The sequence below is a fragment of the Chanodichthys erythropterus genome, chromosome 16, assembly GCF_024489055.1.
Source record: "Chanodichthys erythropterus isolate Z2021 chromosome 16, ASM2448905v1, whole genome shotgun sequence".
Taxonomy (NCBI): Eukaryota; Metazoa; Chordata; class Actinopteri; order Cypriniformes; family Xenocyprididae; genus Chanodichthys; species Chanodichthys erythropterus.
The window spans coordinates 26,172,684-26,191,036 of record NC_090236.1 but is presented as its reverse complement, the minus strand read 5'-3'; the positions used below and the strand labels follow the sequence as shown (position 1 = coordinate 26,191,036).

Genomic DNA, 18,353 nt, shown 5'->3' with positions numbered 1-18,353 from the left:
CCAGTTATCTCCATTTAAATGAATATTTATCAGGACAATGACAGATTTGTAATGCATATTACATAATGAGCTAATGAGAGGAATAGGCCATGTGAGCTTTAGCCTAAAAAAAAATGGTTAAGATATCAGAGATGAGAGAAAGAGCTTGACCTTAGATACTGAAGAAATATTAAGGTAAATGACCTTCAATGGACCTCCCCTGAAAATTTCTGTCAAAATTGTCATATTTACAATCATAATGCTCCTCTTTGAAATGTCCAGCCTGAGAGTCTGACCCTCTGTGACTAGGATCCAGGCCTGATGGTCATGGATATCTTAGACATTATTTATTACTATGACAATTTTCTATGACTTGAGTAGATTTATTCGCCCCCAATCCCTCCATACGCAAGGTCAAAGGTGAGTAAAAAATAAACTGTTTTCATCATAGCTTTCTGTATCAACCAAACCACTTGCATTCATAGACTCTTGAGTATATTGTCACGTCTTGTTATGCCCACTAGAGGACAGTGCTGTAATCTGCTGAACCTGGACCCAAACAGGAGGTCTATTGTTCGTGAATATTAATTCATAGTATTCAAATGATTCCCCAACATCAAACCAGCCACATCTGATACACTAATGAAATGCTCATATTTTGATGCGTGCGAATGCAAATTTCCTGATATATTGGATCAAATATAGATTTAATATAGAGGATGCTGAGGTCACATGACAACCCTGTTCTAGTCCCTGAGCTTTGGGGAATAAATTGACCTACTTATAATTAATTAGGTAGTGATTGCACTTTTGTGTAATGTGCTGCCTTTAATTTTTAGAAAATTAGGGTCAAAGTATTTTCTTAGGATAGAATTCAAAGCCATGCACCAAAGTGTTCACCTCCTCCAGTTGTTACATTTTTTATCTGGGTCAATATGTGCATTCAGGAGACTTTCATACATCCATCCAGTTCAAACTGTTCTTGATAACAGTTGTCCAGCTGATAAAATATCGAAGCATTGTTGAACTAAAAAGAGTGATACAAATTTGACTGTGCTGACAAACAACAAGGTCACATGTAAACTTCTGATTAAAGTTGGTAGAAATATTATTCGTCATTTTGTTTCGCCGGTGACCAAGAACATGCTAGAAATACATAACCATGAGCCAGGGGAAAGCACCATATGGGCCCCTCTCATCCTTGCCTTGAAAACACTATCAGTAATGTGTCAAGCAAACAATAACAGACCTTCCCTCTCTTCTGTCTCGCTTTCTTCACCCTCCTCCTGGTGGGTGTTTTTTTAACCACACCCATTTCCTCCATTGTGGGAGGAACTCTCCAAGAGCAACATCACTCCTGCATTCCTGCCTGTGTGCACTGTGCTTCCCGTGGCCTGACTGTAAACCAGGCTAGACTGCTGAGCTGTTTCTATGGTGCTACATCAGAGGCTTAAGAGTCACTGCACGCAGCCAATCAGATGACTTGTGGGGGGAACCGTGTGGGCTGTAGTAGCTAACAGAGTGAGTTTGTGAACTTACTTTTGGTGTGCTCTGAAGTTGATACAGGGAGGACAACTTTCCTGGAAGAGAACAGGAGAAGAAAATTCATCATTTTCAATGGAATGACAAGTTTCTGTTGGTCTCACTGTTGGCAACATTGTGTCTTTAAAGTCACTGAGTTCAATTACTCCCACTTGTATTGTTACAGACCACTTTCTTCATGTTTTATGAGTGGGAAGTGAGCAATCGACGAGGAAGACTTCACCCTGAGAACCGGACCAGAAAGAACTAGTTTTTGGCATCTGCTCAGGACAGAACACAAGTTGTTCTGAAAGCCATAGAGGAAATTCAGTTGCCATGGCAGATAATGTTATTGAGGAGGCCGATAATTACCCTGGCAAGGATGAGCTGGAATGGGGCTATGAAGAAGGTAAGGACTCAATGCAAGAATCACTGGTAATTCTCCTCTTTGTGAAACATGAAACTTTTTTGACACACCCATGATAAACAAGCTCTTCAAAATTCGCCTGAATGAACAATATATATATATATGAATTTATGCAGTTTTTACACTGCATAGTCTTTAAATACACAGACAAAATTAGATACTTGTGATCTGTCCCTTTTTAACAATGCTGAATGTAGTCACTTAATTTATAACCATTTCAGATTTTTTTTCCCCCAGTGAATCAGCACATTTTTTTTTTTACTTAAGGTATTTTTATTAAATAAGTGCCTGAATAAAATTATTTAAAACATAATTGCTTGATTAATGTTCATTATGTGAAAATAGCAGAGGAAAAAATACATTTAAACTGTATTTATGCCAAGATTTTTCTTTTTGTGTGAAGTCATTTTTCTGAGCTTCCAGTTGTACTATTTCTAGTAGTGTTAGTCTACAGTGAAAAACATTCTTTACTTCTCTAATGCAATTTTAGATAATAAAGAAAATGTATAGTGAAGAGTAAAAGAAGAGCAGAGTGAGTAATACATATACACAGGGTGAGATGAAAAGCAGCAGAGGAAAAAAATGAGCACATCCTGTATCCCCCTGTGTCTGCTATTCCTGTTGGACCCCTCAGTAATGACTTTGAGGCACTGGAGCTTTAACTGTCCTTATTTAGTTTCAACATTCGGACATAAAAATGGACCACTGTTTGTATTATCTGTGGCAACACCAAATATTTCATAGCTACATACAAAGATTGATTCGAGGTTGAGCAGCAGGCTGTGGGTCTGGGTCATGAACAAGGACAGTGTTATCATACACTTAAAACAAGATAAGTATTCTTTGATAAATGCATTAAAACAAAATGTTATCACCATTTAAGGGTTGATTGAATCAACTTTTTTTGTCTTTTGTGAATGAATCCAGGTGTTGAATGGGGTCTTCTGTTTCCTGAGGCAAATGGAGAGTACCAGTCCCCCATAAACCTTAACTCTAGGGAGGCCCGCTATGACCCGCGGCTGCTGGAGGTGGGGCTTAACCCCAACTATGTAGTTTGCAGAGACTGTGAAGTCATTAACGATGGTCACACTGTGAGAATCATGCTCAAGTCCAAATCAGGTATAACATGCTGAAAGTTATCTCTGTTTTTGAATTTAAATGAATAGTTCACTCAAAATAAATATTTTGCCATTATTTTCTCACTTTCTTGTCATTCGCAACTCTGTCAAAAAATTTTTATTGGAACACCAAAAATGTTGACAGCTGACAACAACTTTCAAGTTCTAAAAAGGACACGGTTAGTTCCTGTCCTTGATTCTGATTGGTCAATAGCTGTGTTTTATTCACGATAAAACACGGCTATGACCACTTCACCCAATGGTTTTGTGTATCACTTCACAACACCCTTAAAGCCGAGTTCAGACTGCACGATTTTAGTGTGAATGAGCAAATATGCGATCTGAGAGAATCGCCGACGTGTCGGTGACGGCTTGAAATATTTGGCATATTTGGATATTTGGAACTCCGGAAGAAGATATTTGGAACTCCAGTCTTGTGCGCGTGATATTGCGTTGTTTCCTTGTCACATCTTGCGTGTGTTTGGTTGTTTTCGTGCCAGAAAGAGTTGTCGGCGATTCTTCCTATTGTAAAGTCATGGGACTGAATGCTGGCCAAGATAGTAATGCAGTGTGAAAAGAACAGTGACCCGCCTAATTTGAAAATCTTGCAATCTGAACTCGACTTTAGCAACCACTCTTAGCAACGTAAACTGTATGTTCTCAATTGATATTGTTTATTGAAGCTTACTGTATTATGTAGAAGAGTATTGTGAGAAAGAGATTAAGTGAGCGAGTTTATTACCTGCATTCAGATTTAGCATTTTCCTTCAGGTCAGTCCTATGTTCATAATAAAAAATCTGTTTAAATGTCCAATGTATTATCTTGTCCTTTTAACAGTTAAAGGGATAGTTCACCCAAAAATGAAAATTTGATGTTTATCTGCTTACCCCCAGTGCATCCAAGATGTAGGTGACTTTGTTTCTTCAGTTGAACGCAAATGATGATTTTTAACTGCAACCGCTGCCGTCTGTCATTCAAATAATAGCAGTAAATGGGAACTTGAACAATAACAGTATATAAAACTTGCTTAGACAAATCCAAATTAAACCCTGCGGCTCGTGACGACACATTAATGAAACCGAACATTATTTATATAATTTTTACCTCTAATACACCACTATGTCCAACTTCGTTCAGCTTCCTGTTAGTGAGGTCAAAAAACGCATTGTGATGACGGAAGTGATGTCTCGCCCATATACTTCAATGAGCACGAAACATCACTTCCGTTGTCAGAGCGCGATCAGACCTTACTAGCCGGAAGCTGAACGCAGTTGGACATATTGGCGTATTAGAGGTAAAAAATTATATAAATACTGTTCGGTTTCTCGCACAAACAGATCGTTTCGTGTCTTAGGACATCAATGTGCCGTCACGAGCCGCAGGTTTTAATTTGGATTTGTCTATGGAAGTTTTTTCTACTCTTATTGTTCAAGTTCCCAATCACTGCTATTATTTGACTGACAGACGGCAGCGGTTGCAGTTAAAAATCATAATTTGCGTTCGACTGAAGAAAAAAAGTCCTCTACATCTTGGATGCCCTGGGGGTAAGCAGATAAACATCAAATTTTCATTTTTGGGTGAACTATCCCTTTAAGGGTTTTTTCCGTGACTGACAGCGCTAGTCAAAGCATTTGTCAGTTGTGTCTCACCCGTGTTCACAACTACGGAGCCCCGGACATGACATGCAGGGAAAAAATAGTAGGCTAAATCGTACACACGATTCGTTCCCTTGATTTACTAAAACATGTGCACGATTTACTATTTCATTCCCTCGATTTATAAATTATGCATGATTTATAAATGATTTATAAATCGAGGGAATGAAATAGTAAATCCTGCGCACGTTTTAGTAAATCGAGGGAACGAATTAGTAAATCATACGCACGATTAAATTTTTTTCTTGCATGTCATGTGCGCGGCTCCGTACACAACAATTCAGTCTTTTCAATGTAAAAGTCTTCGCTACTGACTGACACACTCATAAAGACACTTATCTAATGGCGTAATAATGTAACTTCTGTTGATGTTTATGGTCAGGGACTCATTTTTCTGGCAGAAGGAAGGCATTTATTAAGAGTTTACTTCATGAAAGTTTGAAAGTTCATGAGAGTTTACTTCATTGTTAAATATTTTTGGCTTTAATATTTGTATTGTGTGGTAACCGTTTCTCTCAACCTTATTGCTTACATATAAGCTAGAAACTTCTTAATTCTGTAATCGTATTATAGTATTTTTCACAAATACAGAAGTTCTTCCAATTACAAAAACGCCAAATTATCAGCCGATATATCTGCCTGGATTTATTGATTTATCAGTAGAGATAATATATTATATTTGGAACATGAGAGTGAGTTAATAATGATAGAACTTTCATTTTGGGATAAAGTCCACAAATAATCACAAGATGTTTTGCTTTTCTTGGTCATTGCGAGGTTAAAAGACATAAATCTGATGTCTGTAAGAAATCTGTATTGTTTGTCAAATCATCTCTTCTTTTCCCTTTCCTGTGACTTGTGAATGTTGTCTCAGTTGTGACTGGGGGTCCTCTCCCCAGTGACCATGAGTATGAATTGAGCGAGGTGCGCTTCCACTGGGGAAAAGAGAACCAGAGGGGTTCTGAACACACTGTCAACTTCAAGGCTTTTCCTATGGAGGTCAGTGTCATTTCGCCAGTTCTGTCCATATTGAGCATTTGCTCTTGTTGGTCCTCTGAGTCACTCATCCTTTCTCATGTCTAAAACAAGTCTTTTTTACACCTCACACATAGACAGCACATATTTATACTTAGGGACCCATATTAACAGATCATAGTATTCACAGTGCATAAGCAATGTATCAGAAACAGCAAACAACACATTGAAAATAACCTCACTGCCTAATATGCATGTTAAGAAACTTAGAAGGAACAGTACAAGGAAGGAAGCCTTTTTTAGCTACAAATCAAATTATAAACTGCAATCTCAATTCATGTCAAAAACATCAATACTACTTGCTCCAATGTAGGATTTATCATCAAGTGATCTATACAACCTGTCTCTGACACCTGCTCTCCAACTCGTGGTCTTCTGTACACAAGGAGAAAGATAAGAGCCTGTTCTCAACGTGTCACCATGTTTGTCAACCTGTTACCATGTTGCGGTTCCCCAAGTAGTTGGCACAATTGCAAGTCAAACCAGTCTTTTAACAGGACACAGAACTGGCATAAAAGTATCATCACCTTCATAAATTTGCATACTTCGTATATGTCGATTTTAGAGTTCAGTTTATTGCAGATCCCTCAAGTAGTAATAAATATCTCTCACAGCTTCATCTAATCCATTGGAACGCTACATTATTCAACAGCGTGGAGGAGGCCATGGGCAAGAACAAAGGCATTCTCATCATCGCCTTATTTGTGCAGGTATCTTGGAGATCATGACACATAAAAAAATACCCAGTCATGTAGGGTAAATAAACATGGTATTACTAGTGTAAATATAGAAAGCCTGATTTAAGCCTGAAAGTCAGATTTAGATGTCTCTGGTCTTCTTGCAGTATATTATGCTCAGTTTGCACTGGTGCTCTAATTTGTTCTATGCAGGTTGGGAAGGAACATCTTGGGCTGAAGGCCATCACAGACGTCCTGCAGGACCTGCAGTATAAGGTGAACAGAAGAGCTGCCTCACTAGAGACTAGCAAAAAATATGACACGTACGCTTGTGACCTAAAATGCCTTTTTTGTGTGTACAGGGAAAGACAAAAATAATTCCATGTTTTAACCCCAACACATTACTGCCTGGTAAATGAGTTATTTCTTATTCATTATCTATCACACTGATATTTGTAGCTTTTTTGTATGTTTTGATATTTGATCTTTTTTCTGACTACATCATGATATCCTAGTTAAAGGGTTAGTTCACCCAAAAATTTAATTTCTGTTATTAATTACTCTCCCTCATGTCATTCCACATCCGTAAGACCTTCGTTCATCTTCGGAACACAAATTAAGATATTGTTGATAAAATATGATGGCTCAGAGAGGCCTGCATTGCCAGCAAGACAATTAACACGTTCAATGCCCAGAAAACTACTAAAGTGGTTCAACCTTAACGAGAATACTTTTTGTGTGCCAAAAAAACAAAACAAAACTGACTTAATTCAACAGTGTAAACGAGGCTTAATGCTGCGTTCACACCGAACGCGTCTGGGGCGTCTGAGGCATCTGATTTACATGTTAAGTCAATGTAAACGCACGTCTAGGTGTCTGCGGCGCGAATCAAGCGTCTAGTGTGGCGTGAATCGGCCGTTGACACGCGAATGGCGCGATGCGAATTGAGCGTTCATGCGGCTGACGCACAAATTGAGTGTCTGACGCCCAAATGCCTGAAGTCCAATCTGAATTTTGGCGTAAATTTGCGGCGCATTAACCAATCAGGGACTCTGCTTTGGTAGTAACGTGTTTATGATGTGATCAGTGGTGGAAACCAGAACAAAGATGTCGCTGTGTGTGGCCACCCTGAGCTCTATGATGTGTCATTATATTTTTATCGAGACAGGAATAAAAAGGACCTTGCCTGGAAGAGAATAAGCGAAGAAATCGGACAATCTGGTTAGTTGTAAAACTTTTTGCATGATTTTAGCCGTTGATACTAGCCCACCTTCTAGCTAGCAAAAGTCGGCCGGCATAACCGAGTTAAATTGCCGCTACTGGTTTCCAACTGACGAGATTATGTGTTTATTCAGAGGATCTGTGCAGAAAGAGATGAAAGCCCCTCCCATGACGCGAATTCGCGTCTGAACACACTTTGTTTAGACACGCGAATTGAGGTCTGAAGCGTCTCACTTCAAAATGTCCAACTAGACGCGTCTGGCACGAATTTTGACGCCCCAGACGCGTTCGGTGTGAACGCAGCATTAGGCTTGTTCGACTTGATGCAGCGCCGCAAAGACCGATCGGCAGCTGACTTGAAGCAGTGCATGCCGGTAAGAAATGTTGTCCGACTTGAGACAGCGCTAACGTCATGTGACTGTGACGTATGGCTTTAAAGTACCGCGAGAGCGATTCGAGATCAGCCGCCTGAGTTAGCCAGCGCAGTTTCTCAGGAGGAGCTGCACTAGCACTGATGACGACACAGCTGTTTCATGATTGGCCGGATTCACCGCATGACAACGATCACTTGTGTTTCGTGTTTATTGTCACGCCTTCAGCTCCACTAATGCTCAAAAATCTGTGTTTTTATAACAGTTAAAGCTCTTTTCATATAGTAGCGATGTTGTATTGTGTCATGTTTATCAAAATAAAACTGATAAAAAATGTAGACCCCACTACATTGTTATTTAAATAACATATGCTTATGTTGAACTTTATTCTTGTAAAAACAGACGCTGTAAGCAGTACATAAAGTTTTGAATGAAAAGGTCTCTGAAACATCAGTGTATTAGTCAAATATTGCATTTATTTCACTTCAGCTGTGATAAAGTATGCAAACCGATGCAAACACAGCGTGAGCGTCACTACGGGAAGCAGAAAGTGTCCGACTTCACGTCTCCGTTTTCAGCTCTTCCCCGCCTGCACGCGGCTAATCTCGCCGATCGGTTACATCCAGCCGCAGCCGAACACACCTTTTATGATGTAACGAAGCCTCATTTATTGAAATCACATGACTTTGGCAGTGTGATACACGCTCCGAACCACTAATTCGTAACAAATGATTCGTTAAAGGGATAATACACCCAAAAATGAAAATTCTGTCATCATTTACTCACCCTCAGGTTGTTCCAAACCCGTATAAATTTCTTTGTTCTGTTGAACACAAAGGAAGATATTTTGAAGAAAGTTTGTAAACAGGCCGCTTTGAGGCACCATGGACTTCACCCCTAATGGAAGTTCCATAGTAGGAAAAAAAATACTAAGGAAGTCAATGTGCCCCTAAACTGTTCAGTTTAACACATTCTTCAAAATATCTGCCTTTGTGTTCAACAGAACAAAGAAATTTATACAGATTTGGAACAACCTGAGGGTGAGTAAATGATGACAGAATTTTCATTTTTGGGTGAACTATCACTTTAAGCTTCAAAGCTTCATGAAGTAGTTTTTTGAAAACGCCCACTAGATATTTTTGAAAAGACGTTATTTGTTTTTTTGCTGCACAAAAAGTATTCCTGTCGCTTCATAACATTTAGGTTGAACCACTGTAGTCATGAACTGATTTAAATACGTCTTTAGTAGCTTTCTTGGCATTGAAAGTGTTAATTATTTTGCTGGCAATGGAGGCCTCTCTGAGCCATCGGATTTGATCAAAAATATCTTAATTTGTGTTCCGAAGATGAACGAAGGTCTTACTGATGTGGAACAACATGAGGGTGAGTAATTAATGACATAATTTTTGGGTGAATTAACCCTTTAAAGGTTATTAGTTTGTATTTGACTGCCTCTGTTGGTTTGTGTACCTTCTTAGATCCTCTCTTAAGAGATTACTGGGTGTATGAGGGCTCTTTAACTACACCGCCCTGTAGTGAAAATGTCATCTGGATTCTTTACCGTTACCCCCTTACCATCTCTCAGATGCAGGTAACACCTTTACACCTTTTATTAAATATTATTTTTACTTAGATATGCTAAATCTCAAATAAACTGTCAATCCCATTCATTTGGTGGCTATATATATTTTTTCATAACATTCAATCATGACAACTCTTGAAATAGTTTTAGCATGTTATTGAACATGGCAATGTTAATGTATTTGGGCTTGGTGGACTAGATCTGCTCTGCTGCTGCTGCTGTTGATTATTGCTGCTGCAGAGTAAGTATGAACTTGCTACTGCTAATAGATGCTGCATAAATAGACATACATAAATCCTGTAGCACAGTGGTTCTCAACCGGTGGGGCGCGACTGGCTACAGGATGGGAGGAATTTTTTTTTTTAAATTTTTTTATCACTAAACTACTGTCATAAAAAGTTATAGTTTTGTATATACATAACTCCTCAATAAAAATTAAAATGTGTTTGGACTGATTAAAAAAAAAAAATTTTTGAACAAATTTGATTGGTTAGTCGCAAATGCAGGTGATAGATAAGCGGTTTTATTAAGCGAGTCATTGAGTCGTTCATTCACGATTCGTTCAAACGGCCGATTCATCAAGAATGAGACAGATGTTTGTGAATGGGTCATTGAATTGACTCAAACGTTTTGTTAAAAACACTGAATCATTCAAAACACGATTGAGTGTTGCTGTGAGATGCGCTATGTTGTTATGTGAGGCTGCAAACGTATAAAACGTGAGGTCGTATTTAGTTATATATATATATATATATATATATATATATATATATATATAAAACTAAATACTAGTTATCCTCGTACCCCCCCATCTCCTCCTAAATTTGTAGGAGGGGATGGGGGGAATTTCCCCCTTTCTGGTCTATGTATCCCTGCCTCTGCTGAAATATTTTTATCCCTGGTGGAGATAAAAAAAAATGTTACTCCACAAACCACCAACAGAGCATATAAAATACCAAAAATAAACATCTGTTTTTAAAACATCGCCAAGTAAAAGAACTGTCTCTTTACGACCACAACAAACTGGACACTTTTCAGACGCGCATTCCGACTTCGTCTCAGTGCCAGGCTCAAGTCAAACGAGCGCGGAAAAGGTGCAAGTGACAACGAGTGAGCTTCAGTTGAACAACAGTGAACAGCGGTCAGATGAGATTTTGTCAGGCTATGTCTGTAAAACTCAGAAAAATGAGCACGACTGTCCAATCAGCCGCTATACTGTGCTCGCTGCATAATAACTTTATAAATAATTATGAAACCCTGCGTACGGCCCAGCTTAAATTCTATATAATAAAATATGAGGTAAACGTGTATGCACTGTGATCAAAAATAAATGGGGCCAAACGCGATTGAATGTAAAGGTTTGTGTCTCGTTATTCTATTTAAATCATTTCTACCGAATGATTTTGCATTTCTATCAGAAATTAAGAATTATTAATGTCATTTTAGTGGTGCAAATATCTAAGCTATGTAATACTTCAAATCTCAAGGTTAAATCAGAAGATTAAAAAAAAAAAAATGTTTCTGTAACAGCTGCCAAAAAAATAGTATATAGCACAGTGGTTTTTAACAAATTAAAAAAAAATAAAAATTCAAAACATCCTCGCCTCTGTTTTTTTTTTCACAAATCGCACCCTGTAAACGAATACACTAGTCAGAATATAGGCTACAGTTAAAGCTTTCCTTTAGTTTTTGTGAAATGCTCACACGCACTGGGGCCCCAACTGCAATGAACCAGCTTTTGGGGGTCCCAGCTAGCAAAAGGTTGAGAACCCCCTGCTGTAGCAGATCTAGGCAGCTGGAGCTGGGGGAGGAGGAGGGTTCAGAGGAGCTCACACTGCAGGAATACCTTACAGAAATCAATGAATCAGACTATTTAAATGTTGAGCAAGCAATCTCTTTTATATATATAAAACCAAAAGTTTAGGGTTAGTAAGATTTTTTAATGTTTTTAAAAGAAGTCTTTTTTAGGCTTATATATAAACAGTAAGATTGTCAAATATTGTTACAATTTAAAACTGCTTCCGTTTGAATATATTTTAAAATTTAAATTTATTCCTGTGTTGGCAAAGCTGAATTTTCAGTATCCTTACTCCAGTCTTTCAATGTCTTCAGAAATCATTCTAACATGCTGATTTGGTGTTCAAGAAGCATTTCAAGAAACATCATTATCAGTAATGAAAACAGTTGTGCTGCTTAATTTTTTTTATATAACCGTATAGAACAGCATTTGGTTGAAATAAAAATCTTTTGTAACATTATAAATGCCTTCTTTACTGCCACTTTTGATCAATTAAATGTGTCTTTGCTGAATAAAAATATATATATATTTTTTAAATCGTACAAACCCCCAAACAGTAGTGCATCGTTTATAGTACTAGAGCACTCATTCATATGAACAGACAAAAGGGGAAATCAGAAACTGACTCTGACGTGACTTGAACTAACTGGGGTTTACCACAATAATATACATCATAGGGTGAAGGACTATTTATGCTGCTTGTTTGCAACTTAGATTATCTTTGATCTCAATGACTGGCAGAACAGGGTCTTTCAAGTAAAGGCCAGTCATATATTGAGTATGATGCAAAGATAAAACATGAAAATGGGTCAGGGTCTTGTCCATGTTTTACGACTATAATAACTTTTTTAAATTACAAATAGTTTCCTTCTTGGATTAAGTTCAAATGCATTATCCCCATTTTGTGCATGTCCATGGTACTAATATGACCCTGCTTATGTTATGACTCTGATAATAGCAATAACGAGAAAGAATAGAAAAGATAAAAAAATACTAATTTCCTCATGTTTATAAAAAATCTCACACCCAGGGTCCAAATTCAACACTAGCACGAAATATAAGCAAAAAGTGACACTGGTGAGTAAAAGGAATGGCATTATTCACCAGTTGGCTGGTAGTTCTGAATGGAAGCATAATACATCTACATTTAAACTGAATTGTAAGAAGCATAGTCTGACTCTTGCTGATGCTAGAGTGTATATTTCAAATCAAACCATGTGGACACAGATGTGCAGTAATTCCTTATCAATAAACTCAAATTTATGCATTTATCATGATATCAATATCAATACGTGTGTTGGTACACCTATGATAGGTCATTCATTAGGCGTAATGATTTATATACTGAGCTAATGGTACTAGGCTAATGCCATTTTCTATCATCCAACCCTACCCCAAAACATAACCTCACAGAACATTTTCTACATTTTTACATTTTAATACAAAATTGTTAATGTAGTGATTTGAATTATGAGGATGTCAAGAATGTCCTCATGATATAGGGGGCATGGCCTGAAACCTGAATAAACACCACAATATAAGGTCTGTGGGTCCTCATTATGTAGGTCAAACCAATACACACACAATGCTGGTCCTCATTTCGACGATTGCTTTTGCTTCTCTTTTGAAAGTTGCTTTGGATAAATGCATCTGCTAAATAAATAAATGTAAATGAAAACTAACTCAAACTCTTTTTCTGCCCCAGATTGAGGAGTTTCGTCGTCTTAGGTCCCACATTAAAGGAGCAGAGCTTCCAGAAGGCAATGATGGGATGCTGGGGGACAACTTCAGACCCACCCAGCCCCTGAGCGACAGGGTGGTCAGGGCAGCCTTCCAGTAAAACCCCCACAGCAGGATCCATTTTAATCTGCCATGGGTAAATTTACAGGAGACTGTATTCTGTTCTTTGTTTATTCAAGAGGAGCACCCTCATTTGAGCATAATGCAATGGCTTACGTATGGCTTTGGCTGCTCTTTGTAAAGGAGGAGTTAAGATTAGGCTCCTCACATTAGCTGATTAAATGTCTCATTGTCTGGGTTGCAGCAAAAGCCCACCTGGATTTTAGTGCAAAACTGTAAGTACTTCCAAAATGGAAGATTCATCTCCATATGACCATAATTCTGACCAATAACTGTACAAACGCCCCTGCTTAGTGTGCAGTAGCTTAATGGAAATAGGCCAAGTTCTCTTAGCGGTATTAGCATCACTATACAATAGAGTGCTGCAAGGGTTAGAGCAATAGAGTAACCCAATTCCTTCTGATCTAGGACTAGCTGCAGCATTGTGTATAGATCTGTCTATTTCTAGGGCTCTCAAGGGGACACCTGGGTCTGCCTGCATATTATTCATTTTGAAATGAGACTTTGAGCAGGATAATATAGGCCATGATGATGCAGTGCTGCTAAAAGTGTCTGATGATGTAACCAGAGTAATCTAAAGTATTACTTTGGCAATACTACACTATACTACACTTCTGTTTAAAAGTAGGTTTAAGTGCTTGATCATGTAAATTATATTGAGAAATAACCAGTTTCTAGCAGAGAAACCCAAGGAATTTCAGCAAAGAATAGCAGGATCCTATACTCTAATTCTCTTTAGTTTGTTTGGGATGATCATGAAACAGGGCCGTAACCACCATAGGCATTGAGGGGGACAAGTCCCCCCCAATAATTGGAAATGGCCAAATTGTCCCACCCAATATTTGATATTTCTTCATGCTGCTCTCCATTACGCAACTTTCAGTTAGTTGTTAGGATGACAGACAGTTTAAAAAGGTAAATTTTTAGGCTGGTCTACCATAGCGGTCTAACAGCGCTCGTCAATTTCAAAACGATGGCCAATCAGATCACCAAAGGCAGGGCTTACAATTCACTGAAGGCGAGTGTGAATTCCAACGCAACTCTTTTAGTTTTTACAGTGAAAGTGTGCGTGTTAAGATATAAGTAGCTAAACATTTAATATTTTACAACTATTTTACAATGGATATGTGTAATGTTGCCAGGTTTTCACACCGAAACCCGCCCAATTGCTCCTCAAAACTAGCCCAATCGCATTTCAAGGGGGGTCCCACGGTAAAAAAATTGCATTCTGGGGGTAAAATATGCGTTTTTGGATGGGATCCCCTGGTAAAATACACATTCCAGGGGCTAAATATCATGTAATTTGGGGTCGATTTAACTTGCAGACATGAAAAACAACCCGCGGCAACAGTGTAAAAGTAGCCCAATTCCGCAGGAAATCCACAGACTTGGCAACACTGGTAATGACCCACAATAACATACAGTGATGCAAAATACTCAACTTTTTTTATGGAATTTCTCCATTTTCCATTTGCTTTCATTTAAATGATGTCATTCATAAGTGAATGTGACGAGACGAGACGTTTTCTACATTTTTAACATATTCAAACAAGAGTGAATGTGTGCATATTTTTGAATAAAATATTATTTGGAACAAGTTTAAATGGACTACTTCATAACTATAATTAAACAAACCTCTTTTATCATTCTTATTTCTTCTTTATTCCCTTAAATTAATTCTCTTAAATTATTATTATTCATGACAGACTTGATTCAAATAACCCGAAGCCATGTGCTGTAAACACCGCAATAAACAAAACCCCTTCAAACATTGAGTAAACCTCATTTCCCACTTCTTACGTTTTATATAAAAAAAAAATATCCAACTAGGTCAAGTATGTTGCAATCGTCTTCAAACTATGGCCATGAACTGCCAGTAAATCAGACTAAAGTCAGGATGTAAATTAGCTGAATCAGTACTAAGCAGTAAAATTGATGTCAGCAGACAAATTAGGCAATTATAAGTCACTTCACTAATTGCATTTTCTCTATTAGTAATGTTAAAACCACTTTCACTTACGCTACATGCTTTTTTTGGCTCACATACATATTTATATTATCACACACACACACACACACACACACACACACACACACACACACACACACACACACACACACACACACACACACACACACACACACACACACACACACACTTTCCGTGGCTCTTACCTCTGTCTTTATTTCTCTCCCCCACCTCTCTCTACCACACACACACACACACACACACACACACACACACACACACAGACAAACACGCACACACATGATGAACACACTAGTTCCTCTGTGCTAAGCAACAAAGAGCACATACATGACAGGCTGATGGAGCCACAGTAAGATATTGTTCAGGTGTAATGGATAGCTAATGGTCACATGACTGCCTCACAAATCAGCAATGTGTAGTCGGATTGAGAATCGAGGGTCCACACATCCTTATTCTCTTTCTGTTTCCAGCAAAAAAACCCTTACAAGTATTATGTCAGTACAAGTCAAGTATTCTTAAGTGCAAGTGAAAGTACATTTCTGATAAGTACATAAAGTATATTTCTGAGAAGACTAAAAGTATACTTTCTTTTTTTTTGTTTTGTTTAAAAGAAGTATACTAATAGCACACTTTTTTGTAAGGGAAGTCTCAGTCTGAATGTAACGTTATAATAGACCTCAGAAAAAAAAATATTTCCCAAACATGTTAGTCAAAGAGATACTGGTGACCGCAGTCTGTATCTCTACAGTAACAACATTACAGTTACGTACATTTCATGTCTATAGGCTAAATTAAATGCTAATGAATAAGGGCTTTCAATATAGTCTCAGTAGTGATGAACCGAGATGAAAATTCTTGGCTAAAAAGTAAAATTCTGAACACATTTAGCCAAATCTACTGAATCCTTGCAACATTTATTGTGCAAGAAATTACACATACTGCACAATGTTTGTGTATTTGTGCATTCTTTCGGTGACTTGTGGGAGGTTATATGGTACTTGTCTTACTCAACAAGTGTCTCAGGAACTGTAAAAGAAAACTCTCCAGCAGGACATCATTATAAGACAGCATTAAAAAATATTGCCCATGTCCAGTCAAGATAGAATCGCTTGTCTTTACACTCTGCATAAGACCCTTGAAATAATACTGTCTGTCGTGAAGTTCAGACCACAAACCACAGCAAAAGCAGAAGATAAAAGCTTTGTTATATATTTTATACTATATATTAGATAAGTTATATATATTACATTATATTATACTACTTCAATGCTTGTCGTTTGATCTCAACCTTTTTTATCTTTCAGAAATTAGATATGATGAAGAAATAGAGATGAGGGCTCTACAACATCCTGGCTAAAGTGAAAGTTCATCACTTCCTGTAAATGTGCATGAGCATCATTTTGTAGCTGAATGTTCTGAGTATGGCCCTGATGTGTGCAGAAACTGCTTTTACCTTTCATCTGAAACAAAATTATACTGGATTTTATGTAAACAAGAGGTAGCCAGTAATTATGAAGAGACACTTGGTGATAAGGTTGTATACGTAAGAGTGAAGGAGCATACGCTTGATTAATATTGTTAGAATACTACAGTTTAACAATATGTTTATGTGTGTAATCCCATAAATGTGGCTTTATAGGAAGATCATAATATTCATTACCCATTCCATACAGTTTTATTTGTGATTATTTCTGATATTTGACATGAACAGAATAAGTTTAGCCATATCAGAAGGTATTTATGACTGTACATTGAAGGCTTTTAAATACTACCATTGAAATAAATTTATGCAGTTGAATGAACTGATTAAAGACACAAAGATTGATTTCATGGGTGGATTTTTTGTCTTTACCTGCTGATGAATGAGCAGAAAATGTTTAATGTTTGTTTAAATTTGTCTTAATAGTCAGATGGCATATGGCAGTTTGATAACTGGTCTTTTGTTTTTTGTTTTTTTCATTATCTTGCTTCATAGATATTTTTAGCAATGTGGTCATCTAGTCCTGCAAAAAAGGAAGCATGATTCATTGATAGATATGTCTGTCTGTACTATTTCTGAAACCTGATAAGCCACGGACTCTTCTTTTCTTGTTAGAAACCACGTTCAGGTGAAGAGTATTGCTTTTGTACCTTGAAAAATCCCTTGTCATCATAATGATTGTCATGTAAGGAGTAAGGATACTGACATTGACAGTAGAAATCGGTGTCATTTCAAGTAGATTCTCACTGTAATTTTTCACTGGATATTTGGGGGGCAGTATGTCATTATGTACTTATTTGTTCATATGTATTTCAAATAAAGTTAAATTTAATGCATTTATATTACATGTGATTTTAATAAAAGGTCATGTGTCACACTGTATATTTCTATAGAGTGGTGCAGGGATGACGTCAGGAAGGATAATTTGCCAGTGGTTCCTTTAAGATTTTCCTATGGGTTTTTATAGTGGGGTTTTTCAAATTATGAGGAAAATAAAGCCTGTGGTAAACATAACTTGACAATACTTTGACATTTTGCTCCACAACGTAAACTGCAAACACTCACACCCCAAACTGTCTTATCTAGTAACTTATTATTTCAAAAATAAACATAACTGCTTCAAAATTTGCATTTTTTGTGTGTGGGTGTATGCGGTTTATGTTGTAGATTAACACGTCAAAGTATCATTATGTTATGTTTACCATAGACCTTATTTTACAGATAAATTGAAAAACCCCATTTAAAAAATCCATTGAAAAATCTCAAGGGAACCAGTAGCAAATTATTATTCCAGGTTTTGACGTCATCACTGCACAACTCTATAGAATCATAGTATTTATTAATATTTTGAATCAGGTTTTGTTACGAAAACCTGGCAACCCTGTGTTTCAGTGATTTGTTTAAAACACTTGTCCCTGACACTCTGGTTTCATAAATCATTCAAATTACTAAGCACTTGAAAATTCTGTCATCATTTACTCACCCTCAAATTTTTCCAAACCTGTATGAATTTCTTTGAACACAAAAGAAGATATTTTGAAGAATGTCAGTAACCAAACAGTTGAGCCCCACTGACTTCCATAGTATATTTTTCCCATACTGTGGAAGTCAATGGGGCCCATCATTCTTGTTGGAAAT

At 37.4% G+C, this 18,353-nt stretch overlaps 1 protein-coding gene across 1 annotated transcript; it reads left to right on the top strand.

Moving 5' to 3' along the window:
* The first annotated feature begins 1,356 nt into the window (after window positions 1-1,356).
* On the top strand, window positions 1,357-17,624 carry ca8 (carbonic anhydrase VIII). The gene is made up of 10 exons (XM_067363178.1): window positions 1,357-1,500; window positions 1,688-1,909; window positions 2,855-3,046; window positions 5,576-5,700; window positions 6,351-6,446; window positions 6,627-6,689; window positions 6,776-6,824; window positions 9,484-9,596; window positions 13,091-13,261; window positions 16,540-17,624. Exons 2-9 carry the CDS (start codon window positions 1,837-1,839, stop codon window positions 13,223-13,225), a joined length of 846 nt encoding a protein of 281 aa, XP_067219279.1. The 5' UTR covers window positions 1,357-1,500; window positions 1,688-1,836; the 3' UTR covers window positions 13,226-13,261; window positions 16,540-17,624.
* Window positions 17,625-18,353: the final 729 nt, after the last annotated feature.